Source organism: Actinia tenebrosa, unplaced genomic scaffold (assembly GCF_029948245.1).
Source record: "Actinia tenebrosa isolate PJP-AT-01 unplaced genomic scaffold, QUT_ActTen_1.0 PGA_scaffold11__36_contigs__length_13525064, whole genome shotgun sequence".
Classification (NCBI taxonomy): Eukaryota; Metazoa; Cnidaria; class Anthozoa; order Actiniaria; family Actiniidae; genus Actinia; species Actinia tenebrosa.
The window spans coordinates 8,523,694-8,541,235 of record NW_028292571.1 but is presented as its reverse complement, the minus strand read 5'-3'; the positions used below and the strand labels follow the sequence as shown (position 1 = coordinate 8,541,235).

Sequence of the window (17,542 nt, the reverse complement as noted above, 5' to 3'; positions counted from 1 at the left end):
TTCCAGTTTAATGCTCCAAGTTTTTATTGGAGTTTTTATTTTATTGTTATTTTCCCACTAATCTAACATTACAATTGATTGACCTGAAATCTTAGTCTTATAATAATGGATCAGTACAGAAAATCACCGCTTGCAGCAATCGGAGAAAAAACCACGGCTTTTCCCGCAAAAATGCCAACCTTTAGGGCAGCCGTTGCCACCATAACCACCTGTTTTCATCCACATTATTCCTGACAAATTATTGCCTCTCGGACTTGGGCCGTCACTTACACACAGGCAAGGAACACCCCTCTTTGCTATGTCGACATCTTCTGAAATTGAAAGTTCAAATAAATAAAGTAAACATGCGAATGATAGAGACATGTGAATAATTGTTCAAGGTGTTTCAAAAAGGTCTCTATCATTGCAAGCTCACCGTTCGTCTCGCTTCGATGCAAAGGCACGGCTACCTTTCAAGATGGCGCAGGGAACTGTGAAGGGGACTATTGGATATGAGCATGTTGGCACTAGAATTTAGCGCCTAATGCATAGATAGCTTAATTTCTTCTCATATCTTACTATTTTGATATCATGTTTTCAAATTGTATGAATGCCAACTGACTGTGTTTTATGTTAAAGCAAAATCATCACCATCATTACCATCTGCAGAAGCCAGAGCGAGGATTACGGCTGCAAATACCAGTATCATCAGGCGATTCATTATGAAATTCTAAAAAAAAATCAAAATTACAATTTTGATAGATTGAAATTTATAAATCATTTGCAATCTGTGTCAAAAATAATAATAAAAGGTATATACGCGAACTAAACATTTTAATTTTAAGTAGAACACTCATTAATAATTCATAAGCTTATGGTCCAATTGGAGCCACCATACACGTCACGTGCATGGACCTTTATACCTGATAAAGTCCTCTTCATTAGTATTCAAGTGATTTGATATAAAGACCACTCGAATACAATGAGGATGACTTCATCAGGGATGAAGTATGCATCCAAGTTTAGATGAAGACTTAGAGCCTCATCAAGGTCATAGTCAACCCTAAAAATCTTTGACTAACGTGCCTGTCTTTGCCTTGGCACGCAATATCCAACGTGTGGGAGCTTCTATTGAATCTGGTTGTGCATGCCTGTGACGTCAAATCTCTATCGAAGTATAAAAATCCATGCACGTGACGTGTATGGTAGCTCCAGTTGAACCAAAATATTATAAATTGTTCATGAGTGTTTTTAGCAGTTCAAAAAACTCGTTTTTTAAACACTGCTTATAAACTCTGAATCTACATTTTAAAGTTATTATAAATGAATAAATAAATTATCGATTAGTTCCATATATTTTAATATAGTAAGCAGATATTTGGGAGGCGGACGTTAAAATTATTGTATTTACGTCCAAATTAAAGGTACTTCTCGTATACCTATAGGAAAACGGCTTCGGCCAGGAAGAAATACGTTTTTGTGCTTGAATGGATGGATGGATGGATGGATGGATGGATGGATGGATGGACGGACGGACGGACGGACGGACGGACGGACGGACGGACGGACGGACGGACGGACGGACGGACGGACGGACGGACGGACGGACGGACGGATGGTTGGATGGATGGATGGTTGGATGGATGGATGGATGGATGGATGGATGGATGGATGGATGGATGGATGGGTGGATGGATGGATGGGTGGATGGATGGATGGGTGGGTGGGTGGGTGGATGGATGGGTAGGTGGGTGGATGGATGGATGGATGGATGGATGGATGGATGGATGGATGGATGGATGGATGGATGGATGGATGGCTGGATGGCTGGATGGATGGGTGGGTAGGTGGGTGGATGGATGGCTGGATGGATGGATGGATGGGTAGGTGGGTGGGTGGATGGATGGATGGATGGATGGATGGATGGATGGATGGATGGATGGAATGTTTGCCGTAGGATAGCCCCACAAGGGTTATGAAGATTTTATTTTTAATTGTAACGCAGTGAGGTAAAGATGTAATTGCGTCGAAATCGCGTGACAAAACAATGGACTCTTAAATCGAGCTCACTGGCTCTATTCAAAATGATTGGTGCAATGACTACAAAGAAAACAGGAATATTAAGCATAGGTATTTCAGTCTGACAAAGGAGTCTGTTGGATTCAAACAAGCAGTCAATAGAGGTTTTGCGCCATCACGGGTCGGCGCCCATACTACAGCTTGGACTGCCTGTAATTAGAAGGCAGAACAATAAAATCCCTTTGCTCTTGGGAATTTATTCTTGTTCTCATGTAAAACGTTTGTATTGTTCCTGCCATCTAACATGGCTGTCGTTTCGCGGTAGTGCAAAATCTTTATAAAAACTTTAATGCTACAAATTAATTGCACGTGGCAAGATCAAACGCATTGATCTTTTGCAACATGATTTTGATACAGAGTTCATTTCTGTAAGAACAGGATAAATAAGCAAATAAGCAAACCAACTAGTACCAAATATATTACATAAATAATACAAATATATATAAATAAATACATAGATATATAAATATAAATATAAATTTTATATTACATAGATAATTTTAAGGATTATAATTGCACTCAAATTATTCACACACATTTTATTAACACATTCCAAAACTCAAAGTCATGTTTCCTGCGATGCCAATTGAACACAGCGAAGTTTACGAAAGGCTATTCCACACAATGTTTTTGGCTAATTTCGTGAATCTCGAGTCCGAATCACGTTTTGATAAATTTTACGCGGCTAAAATAATATTTCAGAAAACAAACTCCTCCACGTTTCTAAGTATACATTAGAGTATCAATGGACAAGATATTAAGGATTTTGATTTTTCATCATACCCACCCCTTGCTCGGTGATAGTGGACATTCCCTCTTAAGCCCCGTTTACACTAGCAATTTTTGCGGCGATTTTTGCTGCGATTTTTTGCGATTTTGTCCATAATAAATAATAGTAAAGAACTTACTTTTAAAGTTTTTAACAGGATACCAAGATTTTCCTAGACGAATGTCTCTTTTGACGGATGAGACAAAATATTTCATATTTCCGAAAATTGCCACAAAAGTTGCAGCACGCAAAAATCACCGCAAAAATCGCCAGTGTAAACGGGGCTTTAAGCCCTAGCTCTACGAAGCATTAATGTATTTCAAATGTAGTATTAAATATTACCTTCAAGTGTCTCTGCAGATTCGTGGTTTTAGAAAATGACTGGTGTGCACTGCTTGATGTTGAAATATCAACTAACGGCTATAGTCATAGGTATTGCTATTTGTATGATCAATGTTCAAACGAAGGGTTTGAATTAACCACATTAGTATGCAATTATAGTATCAAAACAACTAATCAGCTAATGAACTTTCATTAGGGTATTTTTATTTTATTTTATTTTTTAAATTTAATTTTGCAATAAAACATTTGCTGGTAGACATCAGACTTTGCCTAAAAACGAATGTTTTCATACAAAATTTCGATTTTTGAAACATTCATATCTTGGCAACTTCACAGGTTTAACAATTTTACATGCCTTTTTCCAACGAAGGTAATCATTTTTCTATCCTGTGAGTTTTGAAGAACCTTGGGGATTAACGATGGTGTTAACAAGACCAGAGAAAGAGAACTTGCCCTTTTTAGTAATTTGCATATGTCTAGACAAATATGTCTTTTTAGCAAGGGTGGGCGGTTTACGCTGGGGTCCAGAGGTTATGGGCTCACTTCAGCGTTTGCTGTTTTCGAAATTTGAAGATTGCCAAAAGAAAGCAGGTTATTACGGCTTTCGTGTGTATATTTGGCAGGCTTTTTCCTTTTCTGAGTTGCCAACGAAGCACTATTTTTAGGTTAGTAAAGTTATCACGGCAAAAAAATCACGGGTTTTTATGCGCAGTGAAATAGAGCTTGAAAATGCGTTACTTTAATTTCAAAGAAATGTCTCAAAATATAGACTGAGAATAGCTGAATAGTGCATGTTTACATACCAGTATGTGAATATTTGGCAAGTTTTATTTTCGCAAAAAATACTCAATCTTAAATCTTCAATACGTTTTCAGTTAATGTGTTAGTTTCGTGGCAATGAGCAAAAACGAATTCCTTATGTCGGGAATGCATGAGCGCACGCACCATTTTACGTTCTACAATACGTGATTGTAGGTTTATTTAGCATCGCACTTGGTTAGTAAATGCAAGAATTTATTGCTACTTTTTTTAGAATAAAAGCTGGAAAAAGGTTCAATGACATTTATCTCAAGTTATGTCATTATTGTAAACGAGTTGAAGTGGCACGATATGTGATCCGGTGGCACAAAACTGGGCGCTTCTTGTTCAAATGTAAAAGCTGCAATCGAAATACAATCAGTTTCATAAAACATTTTAAGATTTCAAGAAAATTGTTTTTAAAGTATAGCAATGGCGGAATCCTTTCTCTGTGGAACTCGCCGTTGATCATGGATTTCGGAGGCCGAAGGAACCAACTTAAAGGTACTTTTTTAGCTAAAAAACTGCGTGATTCGATTGCAGCTTTTACATTTGAACAAGAAGCGCCCAGTTTTGTGCCACCGGATCACATATCGTGCCACTTCAACTCGTTTACAATAATGACATAACTTGAGATAAATGTCATTGAACCTTTTTCCAGCTTTTATTCTAAAAAAAGTAGCAATAAATTCTTGCATTTACTGACCAAGTGCGATGCTAAATAAACCTACAATCACGTATTGTAGAACGTAAAATGGTGCGTGCGCTCATGCATTCCCGACATAAGGAATTCGTTTTTGCTCATTGCCACGAAACTAACACATTAACTGAAAACGTATTGAAGATTTAAGATTGAGTATTTTTTGCGAAAATAAAACTTGCCAAATATTCACATACTGGTATGTAAACATGCACTATTCAGCTATTCTCAGTCTATATTTTGAGACATTTCTTTGAAATTAAAGTAACGCATTTTCAAGCTCTATTTCACTGCGCATAAAAACCCGTGATTTTTTTGCCGTGATAACTTTACTAACCTAAAAATAGTGCTTCGTTGGCAACTCAGAAAAGGAAAAAGCCTGCCAAATATACACACGAAAGCCGTAATAACCTGCTTTCTTTTGGCAATCTTCAAATTTCGAAAACAGCAAACGCTGAAGTGAGCCCATAACCTCTGGACCCCAGCGTAAACCGCCCACCCTTGCTAAAAAGACATATTTGTCTAGACATATGCAAATTACTAAAAAGGGCAAGTTCTCTTTCTCTGGTCTTGTTAACACCATCGTTAATCCCCAAGGTTCTTCAAAACTCACAGGATAGAAAAATGATTACCTTCGTTGGAAAAAGGCATGTAAAATTGTTAAACCTGTGAAGTTGCCAAGATATGAATGTTTCAAAAATCGAAATTTTGTATGAAAACATTCGTTTTTAGGCAAAGTCTGATGTCTACCAGCAAATGTTTTATTGCAAAATTAAATTAAAAAATAAAATAAAATAAAAATACCCTAATGAAAGTTCATTAGCTGATTAGTTGTTTTGATACTATAATTGCATACTAATGTGGTTAATTCAAACCCTTCGTTTGAACATTGATCATACAAATAGCAATACCTATGACTATAGCCGTTAGTTGATATTTCAACATCAAGCAGTGCACACCAGTCATTTTCTAAAACCACGAATCTGCAGAGACACTTGAAGGTAATATTTAATACTACATTTGAAATACATTAATGCTTCGTAGAGCTAGGGCTTAAAGCCCCGTTTACACTGGCGATTTTTGCGGTGATTTTTGCGTGCTGCAACTTTTGTGGCAATTTTCGGAAATATGAAATATTTTGTCTCATCCGTCAAAAGAGACATTCGTCTAGGAAAATCTTGGTATCCTGTTAAAAACTTTAAAAGTAAGTTCTTTACTATTATTTATTATGGACAAAATCGCAAAAAATCGCAGCAAAAATCGCCGCAAAAATTGCTAGTGTAAACGGGGCTTAAGAGGGAATGTCCACTATCACCGAGCAAGGGGTGGGTATGATGAAAAATCAAAATCCTTAATATCTTGTCCATTGATACTCTAATGTATACTTAGAAACGTGGAGGAGTTTGTTTTCTGAAATATTATTTTAGCCGCGTAAAATTTATCAAAACGTGATTCGGACTCGAGATTCACGAAATTAGCCAAAAACATTGTGTGGAATAGCCTTTCGTAAACTTCGCTGTGTTCAATTGGCATCGCAGGAAACATGACTTTGAGTTTTGGAATGTGTTAATAAAATGTGTGTGAATAATTTGAGTGCAATTATAATCCTTAAAATTATCTATGTAATATAAAATTTATATTTATATTTATATATCTATGTATTTATTTATATATATTTGTATTATTTATGTAATATATTTGGTACTAGTTGGTTTGCTTATTTGCTTATTTATCCTGTTCTTACAGAAATGAACTCTGTATCAAAATCATGTTGCAAAAGATCAATGCGTTTGATCTTGCCACGTGCAATTAATTTGTAGCATTAAAGTTTTTATAAAGATTTTGCACTACCGCGAAACGACAGCCATGTTAGATGGCAGGAACAATACAAACGTTTTACATGAGAACAAGAATAAATTCCCAAGAGCAAAGGGATTTTATTGTTCTGCCTTCTAATTACAGGCAGTCCAAGCTGTAGTATGGGCGCCGACCCGTGATGGCGCAAAACCTCTATTGACTGCTTGTTTGAATCCAACAGACTCCTTTGTCAGACTGAAATACCTATGCTTAATATTCCTGTTTTCTTTGTAGTCATTGCACCAATCATTTTGAATAGAGCCAGTGAGCTCGATTTAAGAGTCCATTGTTTTGTCACGCGATTTCGACGCAATTACATCTTTACCTCACTGCGTTACAATTAAAAATAAAATCTTCATAACCCTTGTGGGGCTATCCTACGGCAAACATTCCATCCATCCATCCATCCATCCATCCATCCATCCATCCATCCACCCACCCACCTACCCATCCATCCATCCATCCAGCCATCCATCCACCCACCTACCCACCCATCCATCCATCCAGCCATCCAGCCATCCATCCATCCATCCATCCATCCATCCATCCATCCATCCATCCATCCATCCATCCATCCACCCACCTACCCATCCATCCACCCACCCACCCACCCATCCATCCATCCACCCATCCATCCATCCACCCATCCATCCATCCATCCATCCATCCATCCATCCATCCATCCATCCATCCAACCATCCATCCGTCCGTCCGTCCGTCCGTCCGTCCGTCCGTCCGTCCGTCCGTCCATCCATCCATCCATCCATCCATCCATCCATTCAAGCACAAAAACGTATTTCTTCCTGGCCGAAGCCGTTTTCCTATAGGTATACGAGAAGTACCTTTAATTTGGACGTAAATACAATAATTTTAACGTCCGCCTCCCAAATATCTGCTTACTATATTAAAATATATGGAACTAATCGATAATTTATTTATTCATTTATAATAACTTTAAAATGTAGATTCAGAGTTTATAAGCAGTGTTTAAAAAACGAGTTTTTTGAACTGCTAAAAACACTCATGAACAATTTATAATATTTTGGTTCAACTGGAGCTACCATACACGTCACGTGCATGGATTTTTATACTTCGATAGAGATTTGACGTCACAGGCATGCACAACCAGATTCAATAGAAGCTCCCACACGTTGGATATTGCGTGCCAAGGCAAAGACAGGCACGTTAGTCAAAGATTTTTAGGGTTGACTATGACCTTGATGAGGCTCTAAGTCTTCATCTAAACTTGGATGCATACTTCATCCCTGATGAAGTCATCCTCATTGTATTCGAGTGGTCTTTATATCAAATCACTTGAATACTAATGAAGAGGACTTTATCAGGTATAAAGGTCCATGCACGTGACGTGTATGGTGGCTCCAATTGGACCATAAGCTTATGAATTATTAATGAGTGTTCTACTTAAAATTAAAATGTTTAGTTCGCGTATATACCTTTTATTATTATTTTTGACACAGATTGCAAATGATTTATAAATTTCAATCTATCAAAATTGTAATTTTGATTTTTTTTTAGAATTTCATAATGAATCGCCTGATGATACTGGTATTTGCAGCCGTAATCCTCGCTCTGGCTTCTGCAGATGGTAATGATGGTGATGATTTTGCTTTAACATAAAACACAGTCAGTTGGCATTCATACAATTTGAAAATATGATATCAAAATAGTAAGATATGAGAAGAAATTAAGCTATCTATGCATTAGGCGCTAAATTCTAGTGCCAACATGCTCATATCCAATAGTCCCCTTCACAGTTCCCTGCGCCATCTTGAAAGGTAGCCGTGCCTTTGCATCGAAGCGAGACGAACGGTGAGCTTGCAATGATAGAGACCTTTTTGAAACACCTTGAACAATTATTCACATGTCTCTATCATTCGCATGTTTACTTTATTTATTTGAACTTTCAATTTCAGAAGATGTCGACATAGCAAAGAGGGGTGTTCCTTGCCTGTGTGTAAGTGACGGCCCAAGTCCGAGAGGCAATAATTTGTCAGGAATAATGTGGATGAAAACAGGTGGTTATGGTGGCAACGGCTGCCCTAAAGGTTGGCATTTTTGCGGGAAAAGCCGTGGTTTTTTCTCCGATTGCTGCAAGCGGTGATTTTCTGTACTGATCCATTATTATAAGACTAAGATTTCAGGTCAATCAATTGTAATGTTAGATTAGTGGGAAAATAACAATAAAATAAAAACTCCAATAAAAACTTGGAGCATTAAACTGGAAGCGTTTTTGTTAATTCTTTTCAATAGTTGCTCGATGTTCATTGACATTTTGACCTGCTTGAATAGTTCAGAAACGTCGCACCCGCTAAGAAGAGCTGTCGAGATTGGCCAAAACATAATATATTTCATATTTGTCGACTCGTTCTATCGTATTCATCCAATTAGGTTACAGCTGCGACCTTGCCCCAAAAGTTTTGGGATGGTGACGTGCAATGCACTGTGGTGGTTTTTTTTTTTTTCGTCCATGTGTCTTAAACATGCTAATGTACATTTCTCGACCTCATAGGTGTGGTATTTCGTTGACTCCCTATTGTTTTGGAGTTAGCCGAGATATAGGGCAATAAGTGAAAATAAAAATGGGACTACCACGCACAGAATCGCTTCACATCTCAGCTAACTTGAAAACAGTAGGCTGTCAAAGAATTACCATACCTAAGGACAAGAAATATACACTGACTTGGGTAAGGTACTTGTGCAGAAAAACTCTAGTAATTCCACTTGCTGTTGCCGTTAATAACGTACATAACACAGGGATCCCGCTTGATGTCAAAGCAAACCTACTCGCAAATGCAGCTCTCAAATGCACAGAAAAATATCGCTTTAGTTTAAATTATAGACCAACAAGAAATAAGAAAAACTTTCATGTAGTCAAAGATGGATCAAGAAGTGTTCTTCAAGAATTCAGGTGTGTTATTTTTAGCAAACAATACTATAATAATAATATTTTTTATGACAAGCATTTTTTCCGACAAATCGACAAATCAAAGACTTTCTCTCAAAACTTCTATACATAATCTTAATTTATCTTAATACTGTAAGAAATATAACACGGAGAGAATATTTTAACAAATATTTGTCCTTTATTCAGCTTTGCCTAAATCTTTAGCAATTCGGTTGTTTTTAACGAAATCGTATGTTTTTCGTTCAAGAAAAATGCAGCATTCAATAATTTTATATCTTTCTACAGATATTTTGTTTAAATATTCAATGAAATTACAACAAATATTAAACTGTATATTAAGCTGTTCGAGCTAGTATGATTATACAAATGAGCTTAAATTTGTGTTTTTGAGAGAAATGATGGCATGAAGACCTTGTTTCACTTTAAAAAGCTTAAAATACTGAATACAAACACATTTACAAATGCCCATTTACTGACAAAGAAATTCGTTATTTTGTATTTGGCATTGCATTTTGCATTCTTTTGTATTTTGTATCAGTCGGTTATTGTCAAGTTTAACTGAATGTAAAACTTAGATTTTGGAAAACTTTTGTCCTTCGTGGTTTCTGTATTTTTCTCTCATATGTAAACAGATGAAAACTGGTAAAATCGAAACTCAAAATCTAGTAATCTTAAGTTTTCAAGCTTATCGAAAAGTAATTAAGGTTTTATGAAAGGAATAAAAATCTTTTAACGAAGAATTAGGATCACTCTCTGATGCTACCAATTAAGCATTTATTTTCTTAATTTTATTGCGGTAAAAATACAATTCTTATAAAAATATAAAACTCTTCAAATGGATAACCAAACATTGTTATACAAAGGAAGTAAAAGTAAGCTTGTACTTTGCTCACCTTTTCTTATAATCTAGTTTTCAAGTCTGTCTTATGCCCGTGCTGATTTGTCCATAAAAATTTAGGAAATCTCCGAAATTTGGGTTTTAATGAAAAGCATCCAAGTTAAATTTCACTAAACCTGACATTTTATTGGATTAACTGTAGTTATCTTTCGTTTTTCAAGTAAAATAAACTAGCCCCTGGGGTGGTTGGTGGTGGGTTGTGTACATGTGACAAAATGAAAAAATGAATCATCTTTATTTAAGTGTCTAGTCGTTCTAGCGCTTTCGTACTACTTGGGGACACTTTTCGCTCACACGCACTACCACTATATTCAATGTTCTATGCACACAACGCTCAGCTCAGCATGTTGATTTTTACGGAGGGAGGAAACCGGAGAAACCCCTCGTAGCATAGGAGAGAACAACACATCAAACAAACTCAATTCACATGTGGCGACAGCAGGGCTCGAACCAGCGACCCGACCCAGTCGACCCGTCCTCTTTCACAGCGGTGAAAGACGAGGCGTCAGCTGCGAACGCCACCCATGCTAGTACTAAGGTCGAAAACAAAGACTCGTGCGAAGAAAATGATTTGGTGCATTTCTACTTCATTTTTTCACTTCTCGAAGGAGCTCAGATTTTTGGTGTCACGTGCCCCTTATGATTTATTTTCATTTAGTTTCTTTTTTATATAGAAATAGTTTAATTTCTTTCATTGAAAAGATATGACATTTGTTTGATTATTAATGCATACCTTTAAAATGGAAGAGAGCGTCGATCGTCCTAGCAGTGTAAAGCCTGTTTCTTGGCAATATGATTCATAGAGCCTTACCATTCTTGAATTTATCACAGTCCGAACCATATTTGGTATTTCGATTACTTCTCCATTCAATAACTTTAGCTTCCTTGTTCCGTATGCCACGTCCTGAAGATAATAAGGGCTGCTGATGAAATCTATAAAATGATCGACTTTCTTTTCATCTAACCGATAACAAATTACAGGGTATTTTCCTTCGCACAAATGTCCAACGACTGCGTATTTTCTTGCTTCGTCGATTCGCCATGTTGTTAGTCCAGGAACCATTGCCTTGAGTTGCGTTTAGGTGTAGTGCTTGACGAAGATCGACAACAATGTCAGTTTGGTGTGCCGTGATGTGGCCCCATTGTATAGTGAAATGAGCGTCTTCATAACATCATTTTCAGGTCTGTCATCAATTGTTGAAGAAGATACCGCTATTAGCCCTAGAAGTTCTTCAGACTTTCCGGGCGCTATGCATTCAAGAGTTGTTGCGACAACTTCATTGGCCTTTCGTTTAATATAAGTTGCTTCTGGCAAGTTCTGTTATAGCTTGGTTTAGTTTAAATCGCACTGGGCTCACTCGTCCGTCACTCCAACTGGTAATGTGTCGATTCAGGGTTTGAAGTTTAGATCACCGAGATATAAATTTGAAATTAAGATGAAATTGTATAAAAAGCATCGATCGACACAGGTTCGATTTTTACCCAAACTAGGCACCAAAATAAAGTGCCTTATATTTGAGTCAACGAGCACAGAATATATATATGTAAACAACAAATCTAAATTGTGAACTTGTATTTACTATTCTTACAAGGTAAAGGTTTTTATACATTATGATATGGCCTAAGTCTACGCCATTTTTTGTTTGAATGGCTTTTTGGAAAAAATATCAGGGATGACATCCCATAATTTCTGATATACTTTTGATATACTTGTATTGATGGATTGCAAGCATTCCCAAGAGATTCAAGACAAAAGCATGGCGGCCATTGTGGTGCCATTCACAATGGATGCTAATGAGAAATCTTTTGTTAAATAGCACCAATATGGCCGCGATGACGTAACGTGCAATCGAAGATTATATATATAAATGGAAGAAAAATCTATTTTTTTCATTGTTTGTTTCATTCAATGACTGTCAAAATATTATTTTCTTGTCCATTAGATCGTACAGATTATAAATCAGTTGGTTTTAAGCGTTGAAAATGGTTATTTTGTATTATGAATCTCATTAGATATACTGAATAAATTAGATATTTGTATAAATGTATACTACAACGTTTCTGCAATCGAGTGTATATATATATTTATGTATATATCTTGAGTAGTAGTAGGACCATGATTCAATTCAATGTTGTAGGAAGCGTCGGTGTTGGCATAATATCTAAACTTTGATTTGGAAAATTTTGGAGTTACCGGATCAATAAACAGCTTTTGTTTGAAAGCCTGCGGCACCATTGTTTGCATGCAAATTCCAGTAAACCAAAGCAGCCAAACTACATCCATATCTAAATGTGGCGTATTTGCTCCAAAAACGGCGAAAACTGAACCAGAAATAGAAGGAGATGACAGTCCAGGTAGGTAATTAACGGTCAAGCAACCCAACATGGTCATTAATTAAACTGTCAAACTGCGACATAGTCTACTCAAAACTCAGTGTAATATAAAAAACCAATACAGAAGTTTTTTCCTTTAACAATAAAAATGTAATAAAAATGTGTGACAACCTATGCCGCACTTTTATGAGAAAAAATTGCAAAAATGTTTGACTCACGTTATTCAGAATCCGAATCTAGTACACTTCTTATTCGCTTCCATTTCTCTTTTCAACAATTTGTGAGGTTTTGCTTTGCAATGGAATAACAGGAGAAGTATTCAGAGTGTTAACTTTTAAATATTGAAATACCCGTCACTTATACTTGCTTCTTCAAATAACTTCAAAGTAGTTGGTTATGGTGTAGAAGATGCACAAGAGGCAGCATGATCTGTGGTTTGTTGTTGAAGTGTCTTTGACTCGGTGCAGCTCAGAATTTCAGATATTTTATGTTGCTGTTCCATGTTAACGAAACTATAGTTCACTATACTTTGCAAGTTTTTGTGACCACTTACCGCCATTTGCATTGCTACGCGGCCACCCCAGGCAAAAATCGCGACGTGTACTTTGCAATAGACTGCCGTCAATCAAACACGTTGACATCATTTACACGTGTGTGTGATTCAAAAGACGCCAAAACTTTTTCGATTGTTTACAAGTAATATGAACCACACTCACCGGGCTTATATCCGGGCCAATCCAAACGCGTGTAAATGACGTCAACGTGTTTGATTGACGGCAGTCTATTGCAAAGTGCGCGTCGCGATTTTTGTCTGGGGTGGCCGCGTAGCAATGCAAATAGAGGTAACTGCATGATGTGTATTGGAGGAATGTCATTGTCATTGAGTTTCTGAATCATTCGCTTACGAGCGCTGTGATTTGTTAGCCGCTCATTTAAAAGGTTGGCCTTTGTCGTCATCGTTTTCATAAGCGAATTTAGTTTGTTTACACCCATTAGGACAGACTTAAACCGCTGTTTGTCACACGTATATTCATTCTTTGTGCGACTTATTCCCAAATAAAACGGTGCGTCGGCATCTAACATGCTTTGAGGTCGCTTTTCAGGGTAGGTTTTGTACACGTTCACTGGATCACCGCAGCACATTTGCCGATGTTCTTGGCAGCCACGTAACCCAAAGTGAACGGTGTTGTTCAATCACAGTGTATTCAAAATTGCTTCTGGTGATGAAACGCCCTGTAGATTTATCCAGCTCTTGCGGCTCTATTTCGTGAACTTCTCTTTCCTCATTTTGTGATGTTGGATAGCTTTTTAGTAGCCTCACATCTCGCTCGGTTTTTCCCTTAGTATTCTTGTTTTGTAGACTTTCTACATAATCCTCTACAGTGTCATTGGGAGTAACAAATCTATTTTCTTCCATATTTTATGCCTTTGCTTACTTTTTACAGTAAAAAAGGACATATTTTAGTAAAATAAGAACAACAACAGCACTGACAAGATTTACTGATTCGCTCAATGACAAAGCTACCAAAACTATGAGCGCAGGGATGGAAACCATTCAACGGTGCAGTGCAAAAATATCGTTCTTCCAATCAGATCGGCGAACGACTTTTTCACGGTGAAAAACGTCGTTCGTCTCTCTGATTGGCTGAGACCAGTGAATGAAAGAATATTTACTGAATAGATTTTCAGTGAGTATTTCTCAGTATGTATATAATAATATGCCTTTTGCTAAGAGATATGTGATGTATCTTTCAACAAATTAGTTTTATTATATGTTTCCTTATTATAGATGTTTTGTATCAACCACGTAATACGTTTTTCTTAACCAAGCTTTCGGAGATAATTCTCCATCATCAGGGTATTGAAAATAACAATAGAGCGCGAGGAAATTCACAAAACATAGAACACATTAACTAGGTAATAAAAAAAAACCGAAACAAACGGTCCAACATACGAATACTTGCGCGCGCAACATAAGCGCATGCTAATAAAATTAACCAACTAATATAAAGAACAGCCAAAAAAAAAGAACTGATTGATTAATTGACACTTACGAATGCTTGAGCCTAAGACCTCCTTACAAAGGTAAAGACTGTAAATGTAAGTATATATATATATATATATATATATATATATATACATACATATACACCGAATCCCTAAAACTCTGACAGTTAAGCGATATATATACATACATATGTATCCCCCTTTTTGCTACTGTCTTTCCTTAAAACTCTAGGTAAGACAATAGGGAAAATGGGGACATGTATATATGTATATATATCTCAAACACGTCATAGTTTTCGGGATTCGGTGTATATATATATATACACTCGATTGCAGAAACGTTGTAGTATACATTTATACGTTTATACAAATACCTAATGAGATGCATATTGCAATTTTACTTTTTTAACCCTCAAAACCAATTGATTTATAACCTGTAAAATGATAAACACAAGAATAAAATATTTTGACGTTCACTGAATGAAACAAATAATAAATAAAGCGAGTTTTCTGTTTTGCATATCATTGAATATACTGAATAAATTAGGTATTTGTATAAATGTATACTACAACCTTTCTGCAATCAAGTGCATATATATATATATATATATATATATATATATATATATATAGTAAAGATTGGATTAAAGACGAGACATGTTCACTGTAACTCCGAGTTTCGTGCTTACGCACTCATCAGACAGACTTTAATGAAACATATTCCTATTACTGTGATATTTATATACAAGAGGTGTAATGATTATTTACAAAAGAAGTATTGTTCGGAAAGGAGTTAATTAGCTAGGCCTGGATTTCTATTGTTCATCAGATAGAACTTGTTTTCATGTCGGCATTTGGAGATCAATTCGGATCGCTTGTTTAAAAGAGTGTCGCTGTTTGTTTTGATGATAAGTAGCTTTTCTGTTAAGCACAGGTCACACCTCTTAGAAATGTTGCTGTATGGTCTGGCTGAAGTGATGATTGTCCATTCTATGTTGTAGTCTTTGTTGTTATCTTTAAGGTCCCAGATGTGTTTAGAAAGTTCGGTGCTGTTAGCGTATTTTATATTTCGCAGAGATAGTTTGTGCTGAGTGTATCGTTGTTTGAATGTTCCTTCTGTCAGGCCAATGTAGTTTTTCCCAGTAGTGTCCTCGTTTGTTGTGACATGAGCGTTGTAGATGATGCTGGAGGAGAGGCAGTTGTTGTTTAGAGGGCATTGATCTTTTTTACGGCAGTTGCATGTTTTCTCAGAGGTGGTGGCGGGATCGGTATCGGTGTTGAAGATTTTCTTGTTGTGTTTGGTAATGGTGGTTTTCATGTTTTCCATGCAGCTGTAGCTCACTTTGATATTATTCTTATTGAAGATCCGGTGAAATCTGTGGTGCTTGGGAAAGTGTTTGTGTATGAGCTTCAGGAAGATGCTTCCGACGTTGGTTTGTACATTCTTGCTGTATGGAGGGTTGTACCAGATGATGTTCCGTTGTCTGTTTCTTTTTGAATGTGTAAATGGTTTATGGTTGTTGTAGGTCAGGGTTTTGGTATATCCGCTGGATTTCAGGGCGTGTTCATAGATGGGTTTGGCTTTGTCGAATTCGGTCTTGTTGCAGGATATGTTGGATATACTACGGTTGATGGCGTCTGGTAGTTGTTTGATTATGTTGGGCGGATGATTCGACTTTGTGTTGATGTATAATGGCTGGTCGTTAGGCTTTCTGTAGGGGCAGTACGTTTCGTTTGCCAGGTCAAAGGTTACGTCAAGGAAGTTAACTATTTTCAGGTTCGTCTGTATGGTGATGTTAAGGCCGTGGTGCTTGAATAGGTTCGTTATGTCCTTTCTGATTCTGTCTGCTTGTGGTCCTGATGTATTCTTGAAAACAGCAAGTCCATCGTCTCTGTATAGTCCTATGTAGTCCTTCCCGTATTTAGCGCATAGTTTGTTGAGGATGAATAGACCGACTAGCTCACAGATTTCCGCGCCATCGTAGCTCCCCATGGTAACATCGAACATATTGCCTTTCTTCTTGATCCAGGGAGTGCCGTTGTTGAATAGTAGTGATTTGCGGGCGTGCATAATAATGTCAATGTCTCTGGCCGTGATTGTGCAGTATTTCTTGGCGAAGGACAATGCGTCTGTTAGAAGTTTCTCTGTGATGGAAGGGTAGAAGTTTTCAATGTCGAAGATAGCGAATGTATGTTGGTGCTTGTTGGGTATGTTGGAGAACCAGTTGATTACGGACGAAGAGTTTTTCCATTGGTTTAGCGTAGTTTTATTTCTTATAGTTGTGTTAATGTTGTCGAGGATCTGTTTGCTTATACGGCCAATTTCACTTTTTGCTGGGTTGATAAGTCTGCAGGTGGGATTGTTCTGGAAGTTGTCTTTGTGGTCTTTTAAGGTTATGAATGCCTGTCGTTCTGCCATGCTTTCTGTTCTGTCTTGAATGTTGAGTTCGGTTGCAATATTCTGTGCTTCGTAGTTGATGGTGTGAATAGTGTTTTCGTTCGCTTTCTTGTAAGTCGATGTTATGCTGTTTGTGAGAAGTTTATCGTGTATATTCTTGTCGAGTTCGTAGTAGTTGGTTGTTTGGTCGGCTGGGATGAATGCTTTCGTGGAGTTGTTGATCTTCTTTATATCATTGCGTAGTTGGTCTTGGAATTCGTCGCATATGTTCCTGAATTGGATGTTTTTGATCATACCTAGTAAGTCAGCTTCAAAGTTGTTTAGATCTTCGTTTTGTGGTGGGCATTTTCTTGATTTAAATCCGAATGTATCGCTGCGGTCGTCGGTATGGGGGTCGTCTTCGTTATTTCTATCAAGAAAGAAGGCTTTCCATCTCATGCGTTTGATGACGTTTT

General features: G+C 37.1%; 2 protein-coding genes across 4 annotated transcripts; one reads left to right on the top strand and one right to left on the bottom strand.

Annotated features, from left to right (window-relative positions):
- Window positions 1-3,307, bottom strand: LOC148912473 (delta-actitoxin-Aeq2b 1). 2 transcript variants are annotated; one of them, XM_089027515.1, is made up of 3 exons: window positions 3,170-3,307; window positions 640-709; window positions 1-311 (listed from the first exon to the last, which is right to left on the bottom strand). In XM_089027515.1, the coding sequence occupies exons 2-3, from the start codon at window positions 698-700 to the stop codon at window positions 124-126; spliced, it is 249 nt and encodes an 82-aa protein (XP_088883641.1). In that variant the 5' UTR covers window positions 701-709; window positions 3,170-3,307; the 3' UTR covers window positions 1-123. The 2 variants fall into 2 exon arrangements, with proteins under 2 accessions (XP_088883641.1, XP_088883643.1); XM_089027517.1 differs by having other exon boundaries at window positions 1-308.
- Window positions 3,308-5,530: 2,223 nt separating this feature from the next.
- Window positions 5,531-8,769, top strand: LOC148912472 (delta-actitoxin-Aeq2b 1). Of its 2 annotated transcripts, none has more exons than XM_089027499.1 (3): window positions 5,531-5,668; window positions 8,061-8,130; window positions 8,462-8,769. In XM_089027499.1, exons 2-3 carry the CDS (start codon window positions 8,070-8,072, stop codon window positions 8,644-8,646), a joined length of 246 nt encoding a protein of 81 aa, XP_088883625.1. In that variant the 5' UTR covers window positions 5,531-5,668; window positions 8,061-8,069; the 3' UTR covers window positions 8,647-8,769. The 2 variants fall into 2 exon arrangements, with proteins under 2 accessions (XP_088883625.1, XP_088883624.1); XM_089027498.1 differs by having other exon boundaries at window positions 8,459-8,769.
- Window positions 8,770-17,542: the final 8,773 nt, after the last annotated feature.

Bases quoted from the DNA above. Each gene is read 5' to 3' on its own strand.
- LOC148912473 (XM_089027515.1), bottom strand. From the start codon at position 700: ATGAATCGCCTGATGATACTGGTATTTGCAGCCGTAATCCTCGCTCTG. The intron at 312-639 runs GTAATGATGGTG...TTTCAATTTCAG, and splicing joins CGCTCTGGCTTCTGCAGATG to AAGATGTCGACATAGCAAAG.
- LOC148912472 (XM_089027498.1), top strand. From the start codon at position 8,070: ATGAATCGCCTGATGATACTGGTATTTGCAGCCGTAATCCTCGCTCTG. The intron at 8,131-8,458 runs GTAATGATGGTG...TTTCAATTTCAG, and splicing joins CGCTCTGGCTTCTGCAGATG to AAGATGTCGACATAGCAAAG.